Genomic DNA, 22,686 nt, shown 5'->3' on the forward strand with positions numbered 1-22,686 from the left:
CAATCCTCATTATCTCTTAATCTTGGTACACTCCAAGCAATGGAACCATAAAAACAGTCCCACATAATATTACACAATGATTTAGAGTGGACAAAATGATTTCACAGCATTTTAAGGCTACATAATGAAATAGTTAAGAGCAAAGATTCTGGAATCAGACAGACACGGACTCAAATCCTGACTCAACCACTTGTATGATCTAAGTTTCAGTTTTACTCCTCAGTGCCTACCTCACGCTTCATGCACAACTGAAGGACATGAAGACTATAAAGCATTTAGCAGTGTCTTAGCTGTTGTTATTACTATCATAAAGATGATTTCATACTTGACACAGTAACACATATAAAGAAACAGACTCCCAAAAAGTAAATAGCTGTCTAAGGATGCACACCTAGCAAACAATCTTATATCTATCCCAGTGCCTGGCACACGTAGTGTCCACTCCTGAATACCTTTGTTTCCAGTAATATCAGACCCAGTCCCCACAGGCTGACCGACCTCACAACTGCTCCATCGCCTCTTCTATTCCTAGCTTTTTTTCCCTATCCATCCTCTATTCTCTGTAGCCTATTGGAGGATGTGGTCTCCAAGGTCTTTTCACATCCTAGAGACCAAATGCTAAATGTGCTGGGATTTCAAGACAGAGTTACAGAAATAGGTCCAGTTCATCTGCAAGAATATCATACTTGCCGTTTTCTCCATTTCAATAATCTGGAATTCCTCCTACCCACTGAATGGGAGAAAACATTTGCAGATCATATACCTGATAAGGAATTGTATCTAGAACACATAAAGAACTCTTACAACTTAAATAAAGAGAAAACCCAATTAAAAAATGGGCAAAGGGGGGCCAGCCCGGTGGCGCAAGCGGTTAAGTGCGCACGCTCCGCTGCAGCGGGCCCAGGGTTCGCCAGTTCGGATCCTGGGCGCGCACCGACGCACTGCTTGTCAAGCCATGCTGTGGCGGCGTCCCATGTAAAGTGGAGGAAGATGGGCACAGATGTTAGCCCAGGGCCAGTCTTCCTCAGCAAAAAGAGGAGGATTGGCAGACGTTAGCTGAGGGCCGATCCTCTTCAGAAAAAAAAAAAAAAATGGGCAAAGGGTCTGAACAGACATTTCTCCCAAGATGTACAAATAGCCAATAAGCACATGAAAAGCTCAATATCACTAATCATTACGAAAATACAAACCAAATATATATACATATTTACATATATATACATATTTGAGTGTAGGTAGATTATATTCCATATTAATTTCTTTCAAGGCTCCTAACAGGATATTAGAAAATATTTCTTTTTAAAGAGACATTGGGTCTGATAGGGTTGAGATCCACTGATCTAGCAAATAGCACAGAGGATTATCTGTGATCGGCACATGGCCTATTAGATAAGTCAGGGGTTTTTTTTCTTCTATGTTCCACAACAGCTTCAGTCTCAAGGATTCCATGGGGAAAGCAACAGCAAAATTATAAAATAATTCACTCCTCACTTTTTCTACCAACTTGTTCTTTATTTAGGGGATGTGCTGTTTTAGGAGGTATATATAATTAAACATTTGGACCACATGTATCTATCATTATGTTATACAATGACGTATTTCACAATGTCTATGTGTCAGGTAAGTGAATCTTACATCTTTTTTTTTTTTTTGGCTGAGGAAGAGTGGCTCTGAGCTAACATCTGTGCCTATATTCCTCTTTTTTCTATGTGGGGCACCACCACAACATAGCTTGATGAGTGGTGCGTCAGCCTGTGCCCAGGATTCAAACCTGTGAACCCCAGGACGATGAAGCAGAGCACATGAACTTAACCACTACGCCAGTGAGCCGGCCCCTGAATCTTACATCTTTAAATGCCTCAACATTTAAACACTTTTTCATTGAAGATACTCCTGAACTTCATTTGACTGGCCTTTTGTGGCTCAAGGCCATTGTAACAACATCATTCTTACCAGGCTCTAACCAAATGACGCCCTACGGTGCACCGAGGTCAGCCTGTCAACTAAACGGTCCCAGATTGATGAGTTTTTAGGAGTTCTTGGCTCTGCTTTTTATAGGGACTTATTTCTTTTTATGGGCTACTTATTTATTGCTGCTGTTAGTATAGGTGGCCTCAAGCAGGGCATCCCACCCCTAGTTTGCTGCATTCATACAAACACTTGTTTTAACACCCACATTACTGGCAACAGTACATGTTTCATCTCTCAGAACCTTGCACCATAGCCAAAGTCCTTTCAATTCCAAGTTTCCAAAGCCTACTAGCTTACGAAAAAAAATGAACATTATAAGGTTTAGGGGTACCTTAAGCGCAAAAGTGAACCAAGGGGGCAGAACCAGGAACTCAGCAGAAACCAAAGAGGCCATTTTTTTTTTTTTTAATAATTTTATTTATTTATTTTTCTCCCCCAAAGCCCCAGGAGATAGTTGTATGTCATACCTGCACATCCCTCCAGCTGCTGCACGTGGGACGCGGCCCCAGCATGGCCGGAGAAGCGGTGCGTTGGTGTGCGCCCGGGATCCGAACCAGGGCCGCCAGCAGCGGAGCGCACGCACTCAACCGCTAAGCCACGGGGCCGGCCCCCAAAGAGGCCATTTTCTTAGTCCCCTCACCTTTGGGTCCCTTTGCCCGTCTGTTTCTTTCTTTTGCTTCTGCCGACTCCCCTTCTCGGCTTCTCCATGAACGTGACTCTGCCACAGCCCCGAGGTTACGTCAACTCAGTTCCAGTCACTTGGAGAAAACAAAAAGCTGCCTCTCTCCCAGTGCCACAGTCCCAGAGAGAGAATCAGATTGGCACTTTGGGGTTCAGTTCCCCCTGTGGTCCAAATGATAAGGTCACACAGCATAAAAATGGCTGCTGTGGCACCTCTGTGAGGAAGGGCAGTTTTTAGAGGAAGAACTTTGTGGTAAACTGGCTTAATATGCAACAAAGGAGCCAGATAACTCAGACGGTTAGAACTTTATCTAAAACAAAGGGCCTGAGGTGCTCCCCTACGAAGAAAGAACATAAGGTTTGGCCCCATTATTGTGAGGTATGAACCTTTTTTTTTTTCTGAGGCCTTGGTTGTCTACTCCCTGTTTCTTTTTTTTTTTAAATTTGATATAATTCACATACCATGAAACCCACTCACTTAAAATGTACAGTTCAGTGACTTATAAAGTACACTCACAAGTGTTCTGCAACTATCACCATTATCTAATTTCCAGAACATTTTCATCACCCCAAATAGAAATGTTGTACTCATTAGCAATCTCTCCACCATTCTTTCTTTCCCCTAGCCCTAGGCAACCACTAATGTACTTTCTGTCTCTATGGATTTGCCTATTTTGGACATTTCATATAAACAGAATCATATAATAAGTGGCCTTTTGTACCTGGCTTCTTTCACTTAGGATATTTTCAAGGTTCACACACATTGTAGCATGTATCAGTGTTTCGTTCCTTTTTATGGCTAAATAATATTCCATTGTATGGATGTACCACCTTTTATTTACCCATTCATCAGTTGATGGACATTTAGGTTATTTCTCCTTTTTGGCTATTATGAATAACGCTATGAACATTCATGCACAAGTTTTTGCATGAACATATCTTTTCAGTTCTCTTGGGTATATACCTAGGAATGGAATTGCTAGGTCATATGATAATTGTTTAACATTTTGAGGAACTGCCAAACTGTTTTCCAAAGCAGCTAGACCATTTTACTTTCCCACCAGCAGCTTATGAGTCTCCCAATTTCTCCACAGCCTTGCCATCTTTTAAACTGTCCATCATTTTGATTATAGTCGCTAATAGGATGAAGTGGGATCTCGTGATTTTGATTTGCATTCCCTAATGACTAGTGATATGGAACATCTTTTCATGTCCTTATTGACCATTTGTGTATCTTTGTTGTAAAATGTTTATTCAAATCTTTTGCCCATTTTTAATTGGGTTGTCATCTTATTGATGAGTTATAAGAGTTAAAGAACTCTTAGTTAAGATGTTTACGATACTAGACCCTTATCTGATACATGATTTGTAAATATTTTTCCCATTCTGTGGGTCGTCTTTTCATTTTCTTGATGGTATCCTTTGAAGCACAAAAGTTTTAAACTTTGATTAAGTCCAATTTATCTACTTTCTCTTGTGTCGCCTGTGCTTTAGGTGTCATATCAAAAAAAACATTGCGTAATCCAAGGTCACAAATATTTACACCTATGTTTTCATCTGAGTCTTATAGTTTTAGCTTACATTTAGGTCTTTGGTCCATTTTGAGTTAATTTTTATATATGGTAAGAGGTAGGGGTCAAACATCATCATTTGCATGTAAATAGCCAGTGGTTCCAGCACCATTTGTTGAAAAGACTATTCTTTCCTCATTGAACTGTCTTGGCCCCTTTACTGAAAATCATTTCTTTTTAAACTCAATTCCCAAAGTTGCTCAATAACTGACTATACTCAGTCAAGCTATACAACAAATATGCAACTGAAGGTAATTAAGACATATGTATGTGAAAAGTCCCAACTGTATTCAGCAGTCACTTTATATAAACTAAGATTACTCTGGCTAGGACATTGGATATATTCACTATCTTGACTGTGGTGATGGTTTCATGGGTGTACACGTCATACTTAGAAAACTGTACACTTTAAATATGTGCAGTTTATTGTATGTCAATTATACCTCAAGAAAGCTGTTTTTAAAAAGAGATAAACTAAGGGCAAAGGTGTAAATGAAATAACTTTCTTTTCCTAATCATTTTTCAGGACTGGTTTCTCTGGTTGGGTCTAAGGATATGTTACCAACTAGTAATTTAGGAAAACTTGTATTTCTACATTTCTCTTAATTGACTTTGTTCCAAAATGCAGGCATACCATTTAAACTCAAGATCTGTAAGGCTGAGACCATCTCATGACTATGGGATAAGTATTAAAGAGAGCAGGAAATGTGTTTTGACTCTTAAGGAAAAGCATTTTTAAGTTCCCTTTCAATGAGAATTTAGCAGCTGGGTTTTCCTTTTCTATATAGAATTTAAGCCCTCCCAACTGCACCAAGCCCCACTTCAGCAGACTTCATCTGTCCATTCACTCTCATATCCCTAGCATCAAGGACACGGCCAAGCAGACAACAGGCACTTAGTAAATATCTGTCTAATGAATGAATAAAATCCACTTAACTTGTCATCACCTTTTCCTGGGACCATTTTGGACTGAGGCAGGTGGCAGCTCTGTTCCTCCCTCTAACTCAATAATTCCATCTCTAGAGGCAGACGCTGTTTTCGTCAAATTGTCTTATTATTCACCTTTCTCTATTTGGAAGAACAAGGTGGTGTGGCTTAGTAATCTCAATCCAGGAAATGAACTAAAATGTTGTATCAAAGATTATGCATAGGATCCCCAAACTAGAAGCAATCAGATGAGGTCAGGGAAATCATGGCATACCCTCTGGAAGAAGCAGTCCATAGATTAAAAATGATCATTATGATGAGTCTGCAGTAACATGGAAAATAAGTAGTGTGAATCAGGAAATGAAAAGCACCATCGTTGACTATGATTATGAACTAAAATTTTATACACAATTACCTGCTAGAATGTATACTCCACAAAGGCAGGCGGCTTGGGCTTGTTCTGTTCACTGGACAGTGCCTGGCATATGGAGGGCACTTACTAATACTTGTTGAATGAATTAAGGAAACTAAATATGAAACATCCCTATGAAAACACACCTGAAGAGAATGAACAAACATGGAAAATTATGTTCAAGTGGTGGAACTCTGGGTGCCTCCTCCACTTTCCCTCTATTTTCCAAGTTTCCCTAAAGCTGTGATAAAACGTTCTCAGTTGAAAGGATGGCCGCAGACACCCTCCTCTCACCTAGCTCTGACTGCTTCCTCCCCTGTCCGGCAACTAAGGAAGTATCTGAATTGGAGTAGGGACGCGCCCTGGCTTCAATTCCAAGAGGGGCGTTTTAGGGGATGTGTGGCTGTGGCCAAGGGCTCCTAGGTCACCTAATATTTCGGCTTTTCCCCCAGAGGTTGAGAAAGCAGCACTGCCCCCGGCTCCCCCAGCACCCCCAATAGAGCCCGCACAAGTTTGGACCTCCAGAGTGATTGCTCTTTCTCCTAAGCTGCCCCCCACACAAGGTCACTCGTACCTCCGGGACCCCCTAAGGGGGTCGCTCGTTACACGCCTACCTGGGCCCCCCTGAGGAGGTAACTCTCCTGTCTCCTGGAGGGCTTTACCTCCCCTAAGAGGCTCACTCGTCCTCCCGGGCGCTCCGGAGGGAGTCATTCCCTCACCTTGCCACTCCTGAGGCGGTCACTCATACCCCACTCATCCCCTGGCCCCGGCCTCTGAGGGGAGTCATTGGTTCCCCAAGAGGAGGTCACCCCTTCCCCGCAGAGCCCATGCCACTTGAGGGGGTCGCTCCCCGGCCATCCTGAGGCGTCACCCGCACCCGAGGGGAGGTCACGCCTTCCGCCTGGCCCCATCCCCCGAGGGCCAGCGCCGCCTCCTTCCGGGCCCTCCCCCGCGAACGGCGACGCGCGGGCCGGCCAGGCCGCCTGGGCGGGGCTCCCGGGCGGGGACGAGGCGGCGGGCCCCTGGCCCGGCCCAGAGCGCGGAGCCCGGGCGGCGCGGCGGCGGAGGGCGCGGGCCATGGCGGGCTGCTGCGCGGCGCTGGCCGCCTTCCTGTTTGAGTACGACACGCCGCGCATCGTGCTCATACGCAGCCGTAAAGTGGGGCTCATGAACCGGGCCGTGCAGCTGCTCATCCTGGTCTACGTCATCGGGTGAGCGCGGCGGCGGGCGCCGTGGCTCCGGGGGCTGGGGGTGACCCGATGGCTGGGAACACTCCCTTCTGGGGCCCGGCCATCCGCCTGCTCATCCCGGCCTAGGTCGTCGGGTGAGCCCCGCGGGCGCCCTCCATGCGGGTTCTGGGGGCGGCGACCCGAGGCCAGGGACACCCACCCCCCTCCCCGGACCCTAGCCACGGGGGTTGGGGGGGACGGGCTCTGTGCCGGGCTCCGGGGCAGGGGACTGCTTTGATGTTGTGTTTTAAGGACAAAGCCTAACTAGACCTTCATCCTCACCTTTCCTGCTTCTTGTCCTTCTGACTTGCTCCATGATGTCCTTTGGCTGCGTGGCGGCTGTGCCCTAAACGTCTCAATCTTTGCTCCGCACTTCCCATTCTGATGATCTGCTGACAAACCAAGGTTTAGAATTTCCGCTTGCTTCCTTTTGGGTCTGTGGCTTCTGGTCTTTTCCTTTGAGCACCGTGTGGTAACCCAGGATAGTAGAGCGGTCACACTTCCACAAAGCGTTTCAAGTTCGCTTCCTTTGTTTTGTGGAGTTGTTAGGGTTTTTTTGTATAGTTACCGGCCTTAGCCTCATCATACCCCGTGCTGCCCTCTTATGCTTATATGGGCCCTACCACCCATATAAGAGAACCTTCACTTCTCACCAAGTGCTTAATTTTAATTGAATGCATGCGTTACAATTTAATAAAACTCAAGAGAGGAGGTGGAAATTAGTTTACCAACTGAGGTAAGGTCCACCTGGTGGTTATGGTGTTTACACCTGCTGAGCTGACAGATGTTATGTACTCGGTCATTCCTTTTGCAATGGCCTAATGCAGTGGTCCCCAGCTGCACATTAGAACCGTTTGGGAATCTTTAAAAAATTCTGATTGCTGGCACCCATCCCCAGACCTTCTGATTTAATGGCTGTAGAGTATGACCAACTCCCCAGGAGATTCTGATGTGCAGAAAAGTCTGGGAGTCAGTGTTCTAGTGTTTCCCAAACCTACCTGATCATGACTCACCTGAGTAATTGTTTAAAAGTAACAGATTCCCCTACCCTGAGATGAGGCTCCGAATCTATTAACACTGCCCAAGGGAATTTGCATGATCCCACGGTTCTGGCTTCTTACATCGATCTGCCCAGCAGCAATAGGTACTGACAGTATTCAATAAAATGGCTTTCCAGGCATGGACTCTACATCAGAACTGCCTAGACCTCCCCCAGGTTTGGACTCATTAAGTACAACTGCAACCAACTCCTTGCCCCCTCAGTGATTGTGACGTACCCTTAAATTTTGAGACCCACTGCCAGCTGGTTAACTAAACTCACATTGCTTGGTTGGACTTGAAGCATTTGGAATCAGGAGCTCTCCCACAGCTCTTTCCTCTTGGCTTTTGATGCTCATGGGAGGCTCGGTTTACATCAACCTTAGGGTATCTGTAAAGTTTTAAACTGCAGAAAGTATCTATTTCTGTGCTGCAAGATATGGTAGCCACTAGTCACATGTGGCTGTCGAGCACTTGAAATGTCCCTACTCCAAATTGAGATGTGCTGTCACTGTAACATACACACTAGATTTCGAAGACAGTACAAAAAAAAAGTAAAATATCACATGAATACGTCTTACATTGGTAACACGTTAAAATATTTTGATTATGTTGGGTTACATAAAATGTCGTTAAAATTAATTTTACCTGTTTCTTTTTACTTTTTAACATGGCTACTAGAAATGTTTAAACTACATATATGGCTTGTGTTATATTTCGTTTGGGCAGCTCAGCTTTCTAGGGTTCTTGTGGAGTGTTCTCTACCTTGATCGTGAGGGTGTTTAAAGCAGTAAATGCTTTGCTTTTATCCACCTTGCTATGATCAAAACTAACTCAGGATCTGAATTAAGAGGTGTTTTTTTTTTTTTAACTTGTCTCTTAACTTCCTGATCCAATTCATCTTGGTGAAATTGTGGTCTCTTCCCATAGTGACCTACAGCAGTCCGTCCTCCAAAACATACATTTCTCAGTTATCTATTTCTCTTATCAGTCACATGAAGAAGAAATAGCGATTCCTGTGAAACCATGTATCTCTGATTTAGCAACTCACTGTACTTGGTGGTAAAATGAGTGATCTTCTTGCCCTAAGTTTCTTTGTGTCCAACTAGAATTAAATGGAATCTTATATTGCAGCTGAATTCCTAGAACCCCTTGAAGAAGAGGACTTGTTAGGGGGAAAGCCCATCTCTAGGATGGGCAGTGAATTTGGAAACTGCTCAGGCTGGACAAACCCATAAATAAGGGACCAAAACCAGTGAATTTCTGAAGTCTCAGCATCTAGGGCTTATAAGGAGGGGAGAGGGATGCTAGCATTTCTTGATTCTAGAAACAATAACAATAGTAACAGTTGCTGGTAGATGTTGAACAACAGCTCTGGTGGGGTGGAGTTCTGATTTGTAGTATTGGCCAATTTCCATAGTGTAAATACTCCCATCATGGCCAATTTCATCCTACTGATGGCGACTCACAAACATTGTTCTAAGCATTTGACATACATTAACTCATTTTTTGTGTGTGTGAGGAAGATCAGCCCTGAGCTAACATCATCCATGCCAATCCTCCTCTTTTTTTTTTTTTTGCTGAGGAAGACTGGCCCTGGGCTAACATCCGTGCCCATCTTCCTCCACTTTATATGGGACGCTGCCACAGCATGGCCTGACAAGCAGTGCATTGGTGCACACCTGGGATCTGAACCCAGGCCACGAGCAGCAGAGCATACGCACTTAACTGCTACGCCACGAAGCTGGCCCCACATTAACTCATTTAACCTCATAACAATCCTGTGAAGTCTTATTATCATTCCCATCTTATAGATGGGAAAAACTGAGGCAAAGAGAAGTTAAGCAACTTGGCCAAAGTTATGCCTAGTGCATGGTGGGGCTGAGACATGAACTTGTGTTCATGTCTTCAGTCTGTGTTCCAGTGTCCTAACCACTATGCACTAATGCCTTTAGATTTTTAATTATTCAGGCTGGTAGTAATACCCCCACTTTGGAGGAGAAAAGCATTAATGTGACCTGAATTCTTGGAGAAAAAGTAAGAAACTACTATAAAAAGTTACCTGAATGGTGAGATTCTCCCTTCTCCAGGGATTTTAGCATAGAGGGCAAGAGAAGAGGCTTCAGAGGCAAAAGGCTTGAGTTCAAATCCTGACTCTGTCACTTACTAGCTGTATTACCTTGGGTAAGTGGCTTAACCTCTCTGTTTCTCAGTTTCCTGCTCTGTAAAATGGATAACAATAATGATGCTTGCCTTATAAAATGATCAGTATTAAATTAGTTAATACATATAAAGACCTTAGATCAGCACCTGGCACCTAAAAACCCTCAAATGGTAACGGTTACCATAATTTTTATTATCTCTTGGTGATTCCAGAGGTCACAGTGCCTTGAAAGTGCTCCAATACCTAATAATAAAGACAGCACTCGTTGAGTATTTTCTTTGTGCTATTCACTGTGCTAAGTGCTTTACCTGCATCATCTCCTTTGTTTCCCAGAAACCAGCCGGTGGTTTAGGTGCTATTATCCACATTTTGCAGGAAGTGGAAATGGAGCCCCCAGAAGTTAAGCAGCATTTGCAAAGTCACATAATTAGTAAATGTCATACTTTGAGCCTCTGCCTATCAGAGGCTCCCTAGCATCATTTCAAATTCATGGAATCCTAACGGCAATTTAAGAGACCTGTTTTATTTTGTAGGTGGGTGTTTGTTTGGGAAAAGGGATACCAGGAAACGGACTCAGTGGTCAGCTCAGTTACTACCAAAGCCAAGGGCGTGACTGTGACCAACACTTCTACGCTTGGATTCCGGATCTGGGATGTGGCCGATTATGTGATTCCGCCTCAGGTACCCCTCTCGCTAGGACTTCTGTCTAACACTAAGGCTTTTTTTTTTTTTTTTTTTTTTTGGTGAGGAAGATCAGCCCCGAGCTAACTGCCAATCCTCCTCTTTTTTTGCTGAGGAAGACTGGCCCTGTGCTAACATCCATGCCCATCTTCCTCCACTTTATATGGGACGCCGCCACAGCATGGCCTGATAAGCGGTGCATCAGTGTGCGCCCGGGATCCAAACCGGCGATCCCCGGGCCACCGCTTAACCACTTGCGCCACCGGGCCGGCCCAACACTAAGGCTTCTAGTTAGCTCCTTTCCCTTCCCTCACCTTGCACACTTGATTAATGATTGGCACGGCCAGAGTTCTAACATCACCAATGCCCAGACTGATCGTCTTAGTCGAGAAAGCAGTGCAGACAGATCTCTTTTTGGCTTAGGGTCTAACTGGTAATATCCAATCAGCTGTGTTTCTTCAGTTGTAAAATATGGCTGGCTTAAACACAGGAAGCTTTCCATATGGACATCTCGGTGTGTCTCAAGCCCTGAAAGATGAAAAAAGCAAATGTTTTAAATCCTGGGAAAAACTCAGGTGGAAATATCACCTTTCCACATTTTGTATTTGCTGTATTGTTGTAAACGAACAAGGTAAATCTTTTCAGACAGTGTAAAAACTTTAACGGCAATTAGAGACCAAAAGCTACACGAGAAGGAAACAGACATACCCACGTAGGATTCCATCAGGAGCAAAGGTAAGGGAAGAAATTGTCTGAGGCAGCATCCTAGTCTCCAGGCTGTTAATCCACAAAGCTCCAAGTTAAATATTGACTCAGCCAAACCCTGACATATCCCTCCAGATGGCTTATGTGCCAAGGTGACTAGGGGTGCCAAATGAAGATAAGCTGCCAACTCTTGGCTCAGAGCTCTGTGAGGGAAAGCAAGGATTTCAGAAACTCTCTCTTTTTTCAAGTGTATTCATATTCCCCCCTGCCTTCTCAAGAGGAGGGTCTTCGGGGGGGTGCCCAGAGAGAAGACAGAGCTAATGAGCTATAAACATCAAATGGAACAGAGGATTCGTAGTTTGTGGGAGGTGGGTGGTCCTGTTGGCATGCACCTGTCTCGACAGAGAGACTTCTGCTTCCTAGGAAGGCACGGCCTCGTCCTGGCAAGCTCTGGGAGTATCACACTCAGTCTGTTTACTGGAACCAAGGAAAGGTCTGGGCCCCTGCTTCTGCCGCTCAGTGGAAAGGGACATATGCAGCAACTCGGCCTTCCCTCACGGATCTGGGCTGGGGGCTGTGTGAGTTCCACACGGCTCTCTGCATGAGCTTTCGTGATGTCCTTCTGCTTCTCTGAAGATGGAAGACAAACATGTGTTTGCACCACATCTGCATGGCTCATCTCCAGACGGAAAGTTCCCTAAACTTAAAATACAGTCATGCGTTGCTTAACTTTGGGGATACATTTTTAGAAATGCATTGTTAGGCAATTTCATTGTTGTGCCAACATCATAGAGTATGCTTCCATACACCTAGATGGTATAGCCTAGTACACACCTGGGCTCTGTGGTACTAATCTTATGGGACCACTGTCATATATGCAGTCTGTCATTGACTGAAATATCGTTATCTACAGTGCATGACTGTAGATAAGAAATAGGAAACCAAAAGTAGACCCTACTGAATTGTTCAAGTCTAACTCAGGAGAGTCATAGGAGCAGCCTTCTGTAAACACCAAGTAAGCATATATAAACACCAAGTGTTTATATATGGAACACCTGTGCCAGGAGAGCCATTCAGGTGTCATGCCACATCCTCATACCTTGTCTTGTGGCCATTTCCTCGTCTCCCAACATGATTTGTTCTAGCCCTTTCTTTGAAAGACACCAGCTATTCCCAGAGCTTCCACCACCTTGTCAGATCTGGAGGTGGAGATATCTTCACCTTTGGTCCCTGAGTTACCCTGAGTCAATCCTCTAGATGGCTCCCAGCGCTGACTCCGCTCTTCCGAGGAGTGTAAAATGTGGAGAGAAAGCTTCTGGCGTTTCATTTTAGAATGCCAGCACCCAGTGAAGGGGAGGTCCAGCTAGGATCTTTTGGGGTCTTTGTCTTTTACTCCTTGTACTGGGAGGTCATTATTAGCAGTTCTTCAGTCTCATCTCCAGTGAATTGCTCTCCAGAACTCTAAATAACCATTTGACACCTTTATACTTATAGGAAGAAAACAGAACCTTCTCAAAGGGAGAAGTGTCAGTTGCTGACCCTGATTGAGTCTTCTCCAGAATGTTTTATTTATTTTAATTCCAGTTAGGAAAGAAAACCAGCCAAATTTGAGACCTTTAAGGCCTCATGTTTTTGTACCTTCGAGGTAGTCTAGTTGGCAGAGAATTTTAGAGCACTTGTTGGCTCTTTTCCCTCAACAAGTCAAACTTTGTTAAGGAACCATTTCAGGTTATAGACTTTTTTTTCATTGAGATGAAATTCCCATATCATAATATTAACCATTTCAAAATGAAAAATTCATTGGTATTTAGTGCATTCACGATGTACAACCATCACCTCAGTCTAGTTGTGGAATATTTTCATCTCCTTAAAAGGAAGAGGAAACCTCATACTCATTAAGCACTCCCTATTCTACCCTCCCCCTTACCTCCTGGCAACCACTAATCTACTTTCTGTCTCTATGGATTTGCCTGTTCTGGAAATTTCATATCAATGGAATCGTACAATATGTGGCTTTTTTCTGGTTTCTTTGACTTAGCATAATGTTTTTGAGGTTCATCCACAGTGTAGCATGTGTCAGTGCTTCATTCCTTTTTATGGCGGAATCATACCCCGTTATAGGAATAGCCCACAATTTGTTTATCCATTCATCTGTTGATAGACACTTGGGTTGTCTCCACCTTCGGGCTATTGTGAATAATGCTGCTGTGAGCGTGCATGTACAGGTATTTGTTTGAGTCCCTGTTTTCAGTTAGGTTATAAACCCTCGTAGGAGAATGGGAGACCATAAGATCAGTTTTTTAAATTATTTTCTGCGTGGCATGTGGGAGAAGTAAAAGGTACTGTCCAATAAGTGGACATCGGCCTTCCTTGTGGTTCTGCTTGACTCCTCTGAAGGTAATACGGCAGTGCTCTCTCCCCTCTGCCCACTCTACAGGAGGAAAACTCCCTCTTCGTCATGACCAACATGATCATCACCATGAACCAGACCCAGGGCCTCTGTCCTGAGGTAGGCAGCTTCTCCTGGAAGAGCTTTGGGCCTCACGCCACCCCTGCTCCATGCCCAGCGGCTGTGTGTGGAGCCAGGCCTCGTGGAACTTGTTTTCACTTGTTCTTCTTTTTCCAGATTCCAGATAGGACCACTGTGTGTAAGTCAGATGCTGACTGTGTTGCTGGCTCCACAAGCACCCACAGCAGCGGTACGAACACGTGTCTGTGACCCCACGGTAGACGCTTAGCCTTGGGGAGGGCAGCCCCCGACCAGATGGCACCCCCTGTGGGGCTCTCTGATAGAGAAATCTCCAGGATAAGGAAATCCCCCACATCCCCCAATGCATGTGCATGATCCTGGGTGAGCCTGGTGTCCTTGACATGCACCTCTGTCACCTGTGCCCCAGAAGCCGTCCCAGATCTTGCCCTGTGCTGTGGCTTGGCGTCACTCTAGCCCCGCGGTTGGTAGAGCAGAGATGTGGCTAGGACTCAGGCACCTGTTTTCTTCCAATTCCAATTTCGAGACACTGTCTAAATCCCAGAAGTGGAGTAGCTCAGGATGGATCGCATAGGATGCTGTGGTGGGGCTTCCACTCTCCACCTCACAAAAGCAGAAAACAGGAAACCCCCATGGACCTGGGTCCTCCCTGCCCCTGTAGGAGTCGCAACAGGAGGATGCGTGCCGTTCAATGAGACTGTGAAGACGTGCGAGGTGGCAGCCTGGTGCCCGGTGGAGTATGATGCACACGTGCCAAAGTGAGTCCTGACCGAGGGAGGGAAGTGCCCTAAACTCTGATTCTCAGGCCTGAGGGAAGGTGGCAGGGGAGTTAAGCCTGTGTGTTGTGGCTGTGTGCTCTTGGTGTCCGGATAGTCAGGCTTCTCTAGGCTGGCGGTTCTCAACCACAAGTCAGCAAGCATCAGTGGTGAGATGGGCCACAGTGTGTGTCACTCATGATAAGAGTACAGATGACTTATTTCTATGTTAGGACTCTGTCAGTTGCAAATAACTGACAGGAAACTGTTCTCGGTGCCTTAAGTACGCATGTGCACACGCTGTGGCTACGGCTTCTTGTTCAACTAACGACAGAGATCCCAGCATGTCTAGCTCTGGGGCTCAAAGGACAGCATCAGAGTCTCCACCTTGTGGCTCTGCGGCCCTTGTGTTGACTTCACTTGCAGGACCTCGTGTAGTCCCAGGAGGCGGCTCTGGGCCTACATCCCTCCAAGGCCGAGTGTCCCTGCCCAGTTGTCCATAGAGATTCTAGACCTGTCCAACATCACATCTTAGGCCACATTTCTTAACCCATCACTGTGGCTGGGGGATGGATTTTGCTTATCAGCTCGGGCCTGAGTCCCATGCTCACTTATGGAGCTAGGAGTGGAGTCAGCCCCATCCAAATGACACAGGCTGAGAGTGGGGGAGCTGTGGCTTCTAAAGGAAATTTGAGATTCTGTTACCAGAAAAAGGGGGAACAGATGCTGGGCAAGAAAATAATTAAAGCCCACTATAAAGTGTGTTTCATAAACTAGAGCAGGTTTAAGGTTGCTCTAAAATAACATTCTTCCCTATTGTAATTTGCTGTGCTTTGAGTGGGTGAAGTTAAAGGTAATGCTCTCAGAATTGCTTGCAACCGCAGCCTGCCTTACCCAGAGTTCAGACTGAAACCTAGATGAGCCCTGGGGGAGCAGGTAGCCACATGAACCTCATCTTGGGGGCATTGCAACAGAAGAAAAGCTTGTGAACTGCTGATTTAGAGATTGCCGTGGGCAGTAGCTCAGGCTAGGGAAGGAAATACTAAAAGAAAGGGAGTCCTGGCATTTTAGAGCTGGAAAGGGTCTTATGGAGCCGTGTTGTCCAGTGTAGGAGCCACTGGCCATGTGTGGCTGTTGAGCATTTGAAATGTCGCTGGGTCCAAAATGCACTCCAGATTCCAAAGACTTATGAAAAAATATATATAATATCTCAATAATATTTATGTTGTTTACATGTTGAAGTAATATTTTAGATATATTGGGTTATTATAGAAAAGTTAATTTCACTTGTTTCTTTTTACTTTTTAATGTGGCTACTAGGAAACTTTAAAATACACTATGGTTTGTGTCTCACAGTATATTTTCATTGGACAGTGCTGTTAAAGATCTAATCTAGTATAGGATGATTTAGTGTACACTGATTCATGAATTAACATTGAGTTACATGGGGAGAAAGACATGCCCATTTCCATTCTAATTCAGCCCCTTAGCTTATACCAAGGAAGAAATCCTGGTTTGGAGTGTCTTTAATACCTTTCTGTCACTTGCTGATTTCTATTTCTCACAAAGAACAAGCCCCGGATTCAGCACCTTGGGCAGAAAATAATATTAACTACAACTTTTAGTAACATTGTTTTGACTTTGTTATATTTATTTGAACAATGACCTCTGACTTGTGGCAAATGATATCTTTTATGGCCACGATGGAAAGTTTCATTTCAAAATGAATGTCAATGAAGAAGTGAGTTGATCCTAAAGGTGGAAACAACCCGAATGTCCATCGGCAGATGAAGAGATAGACTAGTACATCCATACAATGGAATACTACTCAGCCATAACAAGGAATGAAGTTCTGATATACATGATACAACGTAGATGAACCTCGAAAACATTATGCTAAGTGAAAGAAGCCAGACACAAAAGACCATACATGAAACATCCATTCATATGAAATATCCAGAATAGACAAATCAGTAGAGACAGAAAGCAGCTTGGTGGTTCCCAAGGGCTGAGGGGAGGAGAGAATAGATAGTAACTGCTTAATGGGTACGCAGTTTCCTTTTGGGGTGATTAAAATGTTCTGGAACTAGATGGAGGTGATCGTTGTACAACATTGTGCATGTACTAAATGACACTGAATTGTACACTGTAAAATGGTTAATTTTGTTATGCGAATTTCACCTCAATTTTTTTAAAAAGGTGAGTTAATCTTAAAAGTATTGCATATGAAGTACACAGATGTGGGGGGAAGTTCATGGTATAGGGAATGACAAAGTTTGAAAAACCCTGATATAATCCATCCCTCTTGAAACAGGGATGAGGGAATTTGAAGCCCCGAGAGAAGTGCGTTGGTCAAGGCCTGTGCTTGTCATCAGTGGTGACAGGCTGAGCTCTCTTCATTGTGTGGCCTTGTCATTGGCCTTGTTCCTGTCTCAGGTTTGGGAAGACGGTTGGTATTGTTTATAACTCCCCCACAGAGGAGTCAGCCTACAATGCCAGATTCTCCTGTAGAAATCCACCAAAGACGTGGGGTCCCCTTGGGGACAGATTCAACTTGCATTGTCAGCCGGGAGCTGACGTGGCACTTCCAAGAAGAGGCAGTGTGCCAGCAGGCAGGCACTTTTTGTGTACTTTTGCGATGAGGGCAGAATCCAGCCTGCAGGTGGATTTACCTTTGCTGTGACTTGTGAAACCAGATCCCTTGAGCATTCCCCTGAGAACACCTGAGGGAGGCAAGCCCTGAAATCCAACAGCTGCCGGCTGAATGACTTCCAGTGAGGCCCCCAGGCACCACCCCTTGTTAGTTATTCCTCAGGCTCTTAAATTCCCACCGCCTTGGGCAAGAGGCCATGAGAGGAAGAAACCGGAAGGCCTGGCTTACAGTCTCCTCTCTTGACCTAGTGTTTATGCAGAGAGTAGAAAATGCTAGAAATGTTTCACTTTCTTGACAAAATGACATTGTAAGACACGGGTTTATGCTTTTTAAAAATATTACATAAGTATGCAAACGTACCTATATTTGTACTTTTATTAACGATATGTTATAATTTTTTTCAGACCTGCCCTTTTAAAGGCTGCAGAAAACTTCACTCTTTTGGTTAAGAACAACATCTGGTATCCCAAATTTAATTTCAGCAAGTAAGTGGAGGCCAGCCGTGTGAGTTCACCAAGGTCTCGGAGAAGCTTCTGGCTCTTTGAAGTTTTCTTCTCTCCTATTTTCTGCTTCCTCCCGACTTTAGGAGGAATATTCTTCCCAACATCACCACAGCCCACCTCAAATCATGCATTTATGATGCCATAACAGATCCTTTCTGCCCCATTTTCCGTCTTGGCAAAATAGTGGCGCATGCAGGGCACAGCTTCCAGGACATGGCTGTCGAGGTAGGCACGGGTCCTGGCTTTTCTACCACAGTCTTTGACATCTCGTTCTAGAATGGGCTCTGAGGAAAGCTTGCTTTGTCTCTGCTCACAACCCATAGGGAGGCATCATGGGCATCCAGATCAAGTGGAACTGCAACCTGGACAGAGCCGCCTCCCTCTGCTTGCCCAGGTACTCCTTCCGCCGCCTGGACACCCGGGACGTGGACCACAACGTGTCCCCCGGCTACAACTTCAGGTGGGCATGAGCCTGGGCCCCGTCTCTCATGTGTTGGGGGTGATGGTGGCTGGATCACTCCCCAGTGGGGCATCCACGCCCACCAAAGACCAGCACTCAGGCAGCACCCCAAGGGCCGGTGGGAAGGCAGTGCACCAGGGCGAGTGTTCCAAGCAGGGCCTGGTGCCTGTGGCATCCTGGCCCGTGAGAGCCCTCCTTGCCGTTTCCTGCCTCAAGAAACATGTTGAGACAATTTGCAGAGCAGCCGAGAGAGGCTGGCTGCTTGAGCCTTCTCGGGCCAGCCTCAGCCAGGACCTCTGCTCGCTAATTTTGAGGAGTGGATGAGCTTGTGATCTTCCAGTCCAAAGGCCTGTGGGGCCTGAGCCAGGAATTGGTTTCTCAAAACCTGAGTCTGCCCCTGGAATCTCCAAGGTGCAAGGGATACAGATTTTAGCCTCAAGAAAGGCCTTTGCTGTTATTTCCCTGCTGAAGTGCTGTGTATTAGGGCTGTACTAGGGCTGCCATAACAAATTACCACAACCTAGGTGGCTTGAAACAATAGGAATTTATACTCTCACAGATCTGGAGGCTAGAAGCCTGAAATCAGTGTGTCAGCAAGGCCAGGCTCCTTCCTGGCCTCTTCCAGCTTCTGGTGGCTCCGGCCATCCTGCGTTCCTTGGCTCGCAGACACATCCCTCCAGTCTCTGTCTCTGTCATCACATGGCCTTCTCCCTGTGTGTCTGTCACTGTGTGTCCTCACCTCTTCTTATGAGGACACCAGTCATCTTGGATTTAGGGCTCACCCTAATCCAGTATGACTTCATTTTAACTAATTACATCTGCAGAGAGCCTATTTCCAAGTAAGGTCACATTCTCAGGTTCTGGGTAGACATGAATTTGGGGGGACAGTACTCAACCTAGTACAGCTGGTAATCTGATGAGAGGGCCGAGGTGCCAGGGTCATGTTTGCCACTTTCTCAAGGCAGTGACATCTATAACTATGTACATTTTCAGGTGCCCTTTGTTGCATCTTTCACACAGCCCCTCTTAAAAGTAGGCCCTACGGGGGACCTGCTGAGTAGATCAGTGGCGCTGTTGTGTTGCCTTTGTCTCCCTCTAGTGGTGACATGTGGAATCAGATGCACGTGGGATCTGCTCTCCTTTTGAACCATCGAACTCACTGATAGGAGGGCAGATATTTGAATTTTTTTCCCAGTAAGGGAGTTAGATTTGTGTCGCTCTATCTCTGCTGTTACACAGTTCTTGTAGAAACCACTGTCGAAAAACTCAAGCTTGGGTTGGAACCCAGAAGAGAGAAGCTAGTGGGACCCTGAAGAGAAGGACACCCATCCCCCTGAGCTCTGCCAGCATCAGGCCCGCCTCAGTTCAGTTCCTCAGGCGTGGACTGTGACATGGAAGTTGTGGACTGGACAGATCAGGGGCCGAGAGTGCAGGCTCCTGGTGGATCCCCTGTATAACACGGGGCAGCAAATGGTGTCGTGTCTCAGCGGTTCTCACCCCTCCGTGTTTTCACTCCCCCTGGTGTTTTTTTTTAATGGCATTACTGAGATACAGTTCTCATACCACACAGCTCACACATTTAAAGTGTAGAATTCAGTCTTTTTCAGCATTTTCAGAGTTGTGCAACTATTACCATAGTCAATTTTAGAACATTTTCATCACTTCAAAAAGAAACCCCATACCCTTAGCTATCACCTCTCTATCCTCCCATCTACCTCACACTCTGGCAACCACTAATCTACTTTCTGTCTCTAGGGATTTGCCTAACCTGGACTTTCACATGAATGGAATCATACAATATGTGGCCTTCTGTGACTGGCTTTCACTTAGCATCCTGTTTTTTTCAAGGTTCATCCATGTTGTAGCATTTATCAGTACTTCATCCCTTTTTATGGCCAAAGAATATTCCATTGTGTGGACATACCACATTTTGTTTATTCACTCATCCAGTGATGGATCAGTGGTTCTTGAAAAAAAAAAAAATGTCCAGTGCTGATGCTAGTTTCATGGCTGGCTCCATCCCTCCCCCCACCAAGCAGTCATGGAGATTGCTGCTGGCTGGCCACATTCTCTCTGTCAGTGGCCAGGGTCTCCTTGAGAGAGGCAGGTGGCTCAGCTGTATCAGGAAGGACTTCCAGAGCAAGAAGTTCCAGTTTAAGCCGTAGGAGGCAACAGTGATGACGGAGAAGGGAGCGCCTCCTGTGCCCTCGGCGAGCATTCCAGACCCTCTGCCTCTGTGGGGCTTGGCGCCCTCCTCATCAACAGGCCAGCCCTCCTGCTCTGCAGCCCACAGTAGCCGGGAGAGGCCCTGAGATGCTCAAGTGTGGTCTGTTCAGCAAGCAGAGCAAATCTGTAGCCAGTGCCAACTCTGCCAGGGCCTCGGGGAGTTCTGCTCTAATGTCCCTCGCCCACACCGAGCGGCAGATCCAGCCACTGTCTCATGCTGCTCTGTGCCTTCTCCTCTAACCTGCCTCCTTTCCCCAGGTTTGCCAAGTACTACAACGACCTGACGGGCACAGAGCACCGCACACTCATCAAGGCCTACGGCATCCGCTTCGACATCATCGTGTTTGGAAAGGTAGTCCAGCTGCTGGCTCCTCCTGTCAGACCCCACTAGTCCTCTTCTGGGTTGGCTGGGGCAAGGGGCCCTCCTCACCCTGGATCTGCTCTCATGTCTTGCCCACCCCTATCGCAATTCTTTTTTCTTTTTCTTCTGTCATTTGCAGGCGGGGAAATTTGACATCATCCCTACCATGATCAACATTGGCTCCGGCTTGGCGCTCTTAGGGGTGGTGAGTGACTTAGACCTCTTTGTCCCCCGCCAGGGCTGGGGCCCTCCTCAGCAGTAGTTAGCACGCAAGGTGAGACCCTCAGCTGATGCCCTGGTTCTTCCCCTTGACCCTAGACTTGTTTCTAGACTTGACCCTATGGGATTGGTTCCCTTGACCCCCATCCCTGCCTCCACCTTCCCTTCCCCAGCACCACACCCCTCAAGGCCTAGCCTTCTCTCAAGACATGGAGGAGACTTTCCTTTCCATGGAAGCAAGCAAGATTCCAGGCTTCGTGGGAGGGGGCACGCACAGAGTGACAGTGACTAAAGCATCCTGGCTCATTGTTTTTCACCCGTGCTACATTAAGGCAACAGTGCTGTGTGACATCATAGTCCTCTACTGCATGAAGAAAAGATACTACTATCGGGAGAAGAAATATAAATATGTGGCAGATTATGATCAGGTAGGCCACCCCCTGCACTCCAACAGGCATCTGCATGAGGTGAGGCGCTCAGACCTTGAACCAGTGCTGAGAACCCTGGGCGGCAGGCTGTCTGGGGGAGGCCCTAATACAAAAGTTGGCCCTCTTTGGGCCTGTCATCAACCCAGGTAGTCACATGCCACTCTCATCATCTGCGCCACTTCTAGACCATCTGTACTAGTATTTATTTCTTACTTTTCATCAAGTAGACTTACTCCTCAAAATATAGCCTTATTTTAATTATTCCCATCTCAGGTTAGTTATGATAATGGATATTATGACAAAATCTATATACACACATGCCTTGCATAGCAAGAGGGGTGGGATACCATGCTTTGAGACCCCAGCAACTAGCACCAACTTGAGTATGCTCAGCTGTGAAGAGCTGTCCAAAGTCTTCAGGGAAAGTGCCTGGTTCTCGCCCACCCCAAATGGTCCAGGCTTGCCTGCGGGCAGCACGAGGTAGGTGTACACTTACCTATAAGCATGTCAATTAACAAGTATATTGTTCTTTGCAGGGTCTTAGCAGTGAGACAGACCAATGATGCCTACCTCACACCTGGGCTCCCCAAAGCCCTCATCAAAGCACAGCAAGGAGGGAGAAAAGGCTGCCATGTCACCCCAGAGAAAGCTCCAGGTTCTGAGTCAGTCTCCACTCCATTAAGTACTTCAGAGTTGCCCAGCTGCTCCTGTGTTTTGTGTGTAGGGTTTGCATAGTAAACCACGCTGCACAGTGGGTTACCCTCTGTTCTTAGCTGGGTCACCTCTGCTGTTCCTTCATCTTGGGGTCATTGGGGCAAGGTCTGTCCCAAGGGCACTGACACTGCTGTGACTTACAGGCCTGGGGCCTTCTCCAGGACTGGCTTTCCTCAGAAGCTCCCATCTCCAGCCCCCTTTGAGACAGGTCCAGTCCTCTGGGGCCCAGCAGCTCTGTTCAAGCACCTTATGAGGAAAGGAAGGACACCTGGGTGTGGTCGCTAGACCTTTAGCATGCCCGGGTGGCTGTTCCTCTTCCCCCACCACAGACTTCATCCGTCCCCGCAATCGTGAGGCAGAGTTAGTGTTTCTCCTTCGAGAAGAGCTACGTTGAGATGATTGAGGACCAAACATTAAAACAAATGATTTTTTTAATCTTCGTCTGTGTTGTTTCATAGCGTGTGCTAGAACATTCCTTCCTTTCCTTTTACTTCAACCGG

At 46.1% G+C, this 22,686-nt stretch overlaps 1 protein-coding gene and 1 long non-coding RNA gene across 2 annotated transcripts; one reads left to right on the forward strand and one right to left on the reverse strand.

The window, feature by feature from the left end:
* The first annotated feature begins 6,592 nt into the window (after positions 1-6,592).
* On the forward strand, positions 6,593-22,625 carry P2RX4 (purinergic receptor P2X 4). Its single transcript, XM_004429997.3, has 12 exons — positions 6,593-6,773; positions 10,527-10,674; positions 13,817-13,888; positions 14,006-14,078; positions 14,529-14,625; positions 17,680-17,760; positions 17,862-18,003; positions 18,102-18,238; positions 20,723-20,816; positions 20,965-21,030; positions 21,377-21,472; positions 22,009-22,625. The coding sequence occupies exons 1-12, from the start codon at positions 6,640-6,642 to the stop codon at positions 22,033-22,035; spliced, it is 1,167 nt and encodes a 388-aa protein (XP_004430054.1). The 5' UTR covers positions 6,593-6,639; the 3' UTR covers positions 22,036-22,625.
* On the reverse strand, positions 10,497-11,566 carry LOC147912475 (uncharacterized). The gene is made up of 2 exons (XR_015549820.1): positions 11,383-11,566; positions 10,497-11,202 (listed from the first exon to the last, which is right to left on the reverse strand). It is a non-coding gene; the product is annotated as an uncharacterized LOC147912475 (long non-coding RNA).
* Positions 22,626-22,686: the final 61 nt, after the last annotated feature.

The sequence above is a fragment of the Ceratotherium simum genome, chromosome 35 (genome assembly GCF_057802395.1).
Source record: "Ceratotherium simum simum isolate JZ-2026a chromosome 35, ASM5780239v1, whole genome shotgun sequence".
Classification (NCBI taxonomy): Eukaryota; Metazoa; Chordata; class Mammalia; order Perissodactyla; family Rhinocerotidae; genus Ceratotherium; species Ceratotherium simum.

What these genes read in the sequence shown, in the direction of transcription:
- P2RX4 (XM_004429997.3), top strand. Translation starts at nt 6,640, where the DNA reads ATGGCGGGCTGCTGCGCGGCGCTGGCCGCCTTCCTGTTTGAGTACGAC. An exon ending in ATCCTGGTCTACGTCATCGG is followed by an intron (nt 6,774 to 10,526) that starts GTGAGCGCGGCG and finishes TTTATTTTGTAG; the next exon opens with GTGGGTGTTTGTTTGGGAAA. An exon ending in TCCAGGACATGGCTGTCGAG is followed by an intron (nt 18,004 to 18,101) that starts GTAGGCACGGGT and finishes CACAACCCATAG; the next exon opens with GGAGGCATCATGGGCATCCA.